The sequence below is a fragment of the Corvus kubaryi genome, unplaced genomic scaffold, assembly GCF_017639235.1.
Source record: "Corvus kubaryi isolate FWS band 111438036 unplaced genomic scaffold, C.kubaryi_AGA036_p1.0 split3-37304, whole genome shotgun sequence".
NCBI lineage: Eukaryota > Metazoa > Chordata > Aves > Passeriformes > Corvidae > Corvus > Corvus kubaryi.
The window spans coordinates 2,036,939-2,041,823 of NW_024582087.1; the positions used below are offsets into that span (position 1 = coordinate 2,036,939).

At 67.0% G+C, this 4,885-nt stretch overlaps 1 protein-coding gene across 6 annotated transcripts in view; it reads left to right on the forward strand.

Annotated features, from left to right (window-relative positions):
• Positions 1-4,885, forward strand: part of COL16A1 (collagen type XVI alpha 1 chain) — a 21,610-nt gene that overhangs the window by 12,249 nt on the left and 4,476 nt on the right. For 4 of the 6 annotated variants that reach the window (XM_042015489.1, XM_042015483.1, XM_042015486.1 and 1 more), the window contains exons 34-51: positions 145-186; positions 266-301; positions 455-508; positions 576-644; positions 739-783; positions 905-931; positions 1,012-1,077; positions 1,177-1,230; positions 1,304-1,357; positions 1,435-1,488; positions 1,621-1,665; positions 1,745-1,861; positions 2,138-2,173; positions 2,359-2,433; positions 2,577-2,621; positions 2,916-2,960; positions 4,060-4,113; positions 4,219-4,272. In XM_042015489.1, coding sequence (XP_041871423.1) covers positions 145-186; positions 266-301; positions 455-508; positions 576-644; positions 739-783; positions 905-931; positions 1,012-1,077; positions 1,177-1,230; positions 1,304-1,357; positions 1,435-1,488; positions 1,621-1,665; positions 1,745-1,861; positions 2,138-2,173; positions 2,359-2,433; positions 2,577-2,621; positions 2,916-2,960; positions 4,060-4,113; positions 4,219-4,272 — 972 coding nt within the window. The remainder of the gene's footprint in view (positions 1-144; positions 187-265; positions 302-454; positions 509-575; positions 645-738; positions 784-904; positions 932-1,011; positions 1,078-1,176; positions 1,231-1,303; positions 1,358-1,434; positions 1,489-1,620; positions 1,666-1,744; positions 1,862-2,137; positions 2,174-2,358; positions 2,434-2,576; positions 2,622-2,915; positions 2,961-4,059; positions 4,114-4,218; positions 4,273-4,885) is intronic. The other 2 variants (XM_042015488.1, XM_042015487.1) reach the window with 2 other exon arrangements.

Genomic DNA, 4,885 nt, shown 5'->3' on the forward strand with positions numbered 1-4,885 from the left:
TCACTGCCCTTCTGTGTCCCTAATGGGGTGCAGGGGTTGGGTGTGGGGTCCTGGGGGCACCTCACTGCCCCTGTGTGTCCCTAATGGGGTGCAGGGGTTGGGTGTGGGGTCCTGGGGCACCTCCCTGCCCTTCTGTGTCCATAGGGTGAGCCAGGACCGCGGGGGATCGGCCAGCCGGGACCGCAGGTGGGTTTTGGGGTGCCGGTGTTGTCACCGTGCCGTGCTGGGTGGCTTTGGTGGCTTTCACACAATCTGCTTTTCCCAGGGAGACCCCGGGAGCACCGGACCCCCCGGACCCCCCGTGAGTAGGGTTTGGGGGTGGGGTTTTGGGGTGCCCAGCCCTGGGTGATGGGGCAGCCCCCAATTCCTGCCAGCCCCCTGTGTGGGTTGTGGCAGCTCTGGGGACACTGCTGTCCCCTCACTGGGAGGAACCGACACTCTGTCCTGCCCCCAGGGCCCCCCCGGACCGCAGGGACCCCCGGGGATGGCAGCAGAGAAGGGTGCCAAGGTAAGAGAGCGTCCCCCAGCCCTCGGTGTGCCCCGTGCTCCCCATTCCTGCTGTCCTTCCTCTGCAGGGACCTCCGGGCCCCAAAGGTGCCACGGGACCCCCTGGACCACCAGGGAGCAGCGTCACAGGGCCACCGGTAGGTCCTGTCCTCCAGGATGGGCAGTGCCACCCCACTGGCACCTCGACCCTGGCCAAGCCAGGAAGTTTCCTCACCCTCCTCTTCCTCGCAGGGCCCCGAGGGGCAGCGAGGGCTCCCCGGGTCCAGCGGGCAGCCGGTAGGTCCGGGGGGCTGCCAGGGGGCTGTGCCAGGGGTGTGGGTGGCCGAGCTGGTGCCCCGCGGTGGGTGGGGGGCACCGGGGACCCACCCTAATGCCCATCTCGGCTTTCCTCTGGCAGGGGGAGAAGGGAGCCCAGGGAGAGAAGGTGAGTTGGGGCTCGGGTGGAGCTGTGCCCCCCGTGCCACCCCCTCTGCCCGCCCTGTTCCTCACCCCCTCTGCCCACAGGGAGAGCCCGGGGAGTGTTCCTGTGCCCCCAGCCCCCGCCAGGACCCCAACTACACCGGGATGCCGGTGAGTGCCACCCCCTCCCCCGGCTCCGTGTCACCCTCACGGGCACCCCCCGGCCCCGTCTCACCCTCCCGGATTCTCTTCCCCGTCTCTCACCCGCAGGGAGCCCCAGGATTATGGACCGGGATGTCCTGGCAGCCCCAGCCTGGTCCGCAGGTCGGTGCCACCCCCACTGTGCGCCTCCCACACCCCCCTTGCCTCCCTCTGATCGTTTTTTGGGGTCTTGCAGGGTCCCCCCGGAGCTCCCGGTCCCCCTGGGCCGCCCGGTGCCCCCGGTCGCCAGGTGAGCCATGGGAGAGCAGGAATGATCGCCATCTTTTTAGGGCAGGGTTTGAATACTCGGTGTCCCCTTGGATTTAGGGAATGCCGGGACACAACGGCTTGCCCGGACTGCCTGGACCGGCTGGAGACCTGGTAGGTGGTGACAATTCCCACGGCAGTGTCCCCTGCCCTGCTCCCCCATCCCTGGGGACAATCCCTCCTCCCATCCTTCCCTCCTTCCACCGTTCCATCCCTCTTCTCCATCCCTCCTTCCCTCTTTTCCAGGGACCTCTGGCCGTCATGGCCGAGAGGAACATCGAGGTGCTGAAGGTGAGAGGGTGGGGATGGGGTCACCCTCCTGCCCCGCGGGACCCCTCGGGGTGCCCCTGACTCCCCCTTTCCCCCCCAGACTCTCTGCGGGGACTGTGCCCAGCTGCAGGCGGCCCTGGAAGCTCCCGGCAGATTGGAGGGGGAGAAGGAGGATGGGGGCATGCCGGGTGCCCCTGGCAGCGAGAACTGTGCCCGGGTGAGTATTCCCACAGCTCCGGGTGGGAATTTGGGTGCCCGACACCCCCTGGCCGTGGAGGGGGAGGCGTAGAGGTGCTCCCAAGTCCCGGCGAATTGGATTGTGTGGGAGCTGGGGGAAGTACCGCACACTGGACGCGCTTCGGGGACACTGTGGGCACGCTTTGGGGACACTGGTCCTACTGGGAATGCGGGCAGGCTTCCGGACACTGCCTGGATCCTGGGAGGGGACAGGCTCGTCCTGTCGCAGCGGGGTGACTCCGGGGTTTTCTTGCAGTGCTTTGCGCAGTTCCCGCGAGCGGAGGAGCCTCGGGTGAGTGGCGCTGGGGCCCTTGTCCCACCCCCTGCTCCCCAGGGACGGTCCCCGCTGGGCATCCAGGACCAACTGTGGGGGCTTTGGGGAGTAGAAGCTGCTTGCGGGGTGCTTGGCAGGGCTCGGAGGTGGGTGATGGGCGGTGGGCAGGTCTGGGGTCCTGATGTGTCCCCCACTCCCCTCAGGGTGACAGCCCTGACTGCGCTGGTGATCCCGGGCTGCCAGGAGCTCCGGGCATCCCAGGAGAGAGAGGAGAGCAGGTGGGTGAGCTCCAACCCATCCATGGACCCCCTTTCCTGCCATGCCAGCCCTTCCCGGGGGCTGGGGCAGGTCCCGTGGTGCCCCTCGGGGCTGTCCCCGCCTCTGTGGTCACACCTGGTGACCACACCCCGTCCCTCCCCAGGGCTCGCCAGGACTGCGGGGACCCCCGGGACCACCTGGGCCCATTGTAAGTACCCCTGCCCGGGGTGGGGGGATTCTGGGGGGCTCAGAGCCCTTAAAAGCTGATTGCCAAAGGGGCTTGGCACCCTGCCCTGAGGCCGTGGTGACGGGCAGTGGGGCGTGGCCGTGGCGAGGCACAGGTGTGGCACGGCATGGCACGGATGTCCCCGGCGAGGCTGGAGATGGAGGTGAAGGTGCTGCCAGCCCGGAGGTGGAGCAGGAGCTCTGTGGCACCCCCAGGGCTCAGCCCGGGCTCCCCAGCGCTTTTTCCAAGCTGTGACCTCCCTGTTTCTCCCCTCAGGGCCCCCCAGGCTTTCCCGGAACGCCGGGCGCACCCGGACTGCCCGTAAGAACCCAGCACGGCTCCGCTCTGTGCCCTTGTGTCGCTGCCGCTTGGTTTGGCTGTGTCCCTTGTCCCCGTCCCCGCCGGGAGCAGCCGCAGCACAGCTGCCCCTCCCCTCCCACTCCATCTCCATCCCTCCATTCCCATTCCTCCATCCCAAGGCAGGGGGGCCCGGCAGACCCGGGATGATCTTCCTCAGCTCAGGGATCTGGTGCTGGGTCTCTTCACCACCGCGGGACCTGGCGCAGCTCCGCGGCTCCAGGTGTGCCAGGGACCTGCCACCTCAGCTGGGTGACCATCACAGCTCCCACGGGGGGGCACCTGGTGGCTTCCAAGGGACATTTGTGGCGACCAGGAGGATCCCGTGTGTGGCCGGTGCTGCCTGGGCTCATCCTCCTCCTCTGGTCACTCCTCTGTGGTCATTCAGCCTCCACCACCATCTCCATCTTCATCTCCATCTTCATCTCCATCTTCATCCTCATCTCCACCTCCATCTCCATCCTCCTGCTCCCGCCCCGCTCGCTCCCCACAGGAGCCCGTGGTGGGGCTGTGCCGGCGGCTCTCGGAGGATCCTGCACTCCTGCTCGTGTCCCCTCATCCACTAATGTCACCGTCACCCCACGGCCTCTTCGGGGCTCTCTGGGGCTCTCTGGGGCTCTCTGTGGGCCGTGCTCTGCGGTGTGCCAGCGTGTCCTGTCATTCTCTGCCACCTCGGCACCACGTCACTCCACTAACCCACCCCGGAGGTCCCTGTGGGGCTCCCGGCTGTCCCCGTGTCACCCTGGGAGGATGGGGAGCACCAGGCTGGAGCTGAGGGCTGGAGCCAGCTCTGGGCACCCCCCGCAGTCCCCCCAGGGCTGAGCTTTCCTTGGCTCCAGGGTCACAGCGCCAGGGTTTGAGCATCCCCCCCCCGCCCCATGCCTGGGCACTGCCCCCGGTGCCCGTGGCTGTGCCAGGGGTGGAGGGAGCCCAGCCGCGATCCCAGCAGGCTGGCAGAGGTCACAGACCCATGGACTGTGCCCAGGTCCTGCTGCCAGGTGGGCACAGCCCCGGGAGGGGCTGGAGGAGACCCCCCTGCATCTCCTCTCTTCTCCCCCCAAAGGGTCTCCAAGGGGAACGTGGCCCTGCCGGGCTCGCCGGAGCCAAAGGGGAGCCGGTGAGTGCTGTGGGACGAGGGGACAGGGGGACATTGGTGGCCCGCGGGGGTTGGCACCTGGCTGGGGCACTGCAGGTGGCTCAGTGTCCTTGTCCTCACACACAGGGACCTCCAGGACAACCCGGATACCCCGGAGCTACAGGGCCCCCCGGCCTTCCTGTGAGTACTGGGGGCACCAGGCAGCCCCTGGGGGTCCTCGTGTCCCTCCTGGTGCTCACTGAGACCCCCCCCATGTTGCATTTGGGGACCCCGGTGGGCACAGAGCGCCGTGTCCCTGCAGGGCTCATCTCTGTCCTGTCCATCCAATCCCATCCCACACATTCCCAGCGTCCTGTTCATCCATGCCAGGGCACCTGCGCCCTGAGCATGCCCCGGCTGTGTCTCCATCTCTCCTCTTCTATGTCCCATGTCCCATCCATGCCCCAAAATCCCAGCCATGCACCATTTCCCATCCATGCCCCATATCCCATCCATGCCCCAAATCCCACTGATGCCCCGTATACCATCCTTCACCTAAATCCCATCCCTGCCCCAAATCCCATCCCTGCATCATGTCCCATCCATGCCCTAAATCCCATCTGTGCCCCATCCGTGTCTCATGTCCCATCCCTGCCCCATATCCCATCTGTGTCCCATATCCCATCTGTGCTCCAAATCCCATCCCTCACCCATATCCCATCCCTCACCCATTTCCATCCTTGCCCCATATCCCATCCATGCCCCATATCCCATCCCTGCCCCATATCCCCTCCCTACCCCGTATCCCATCCCT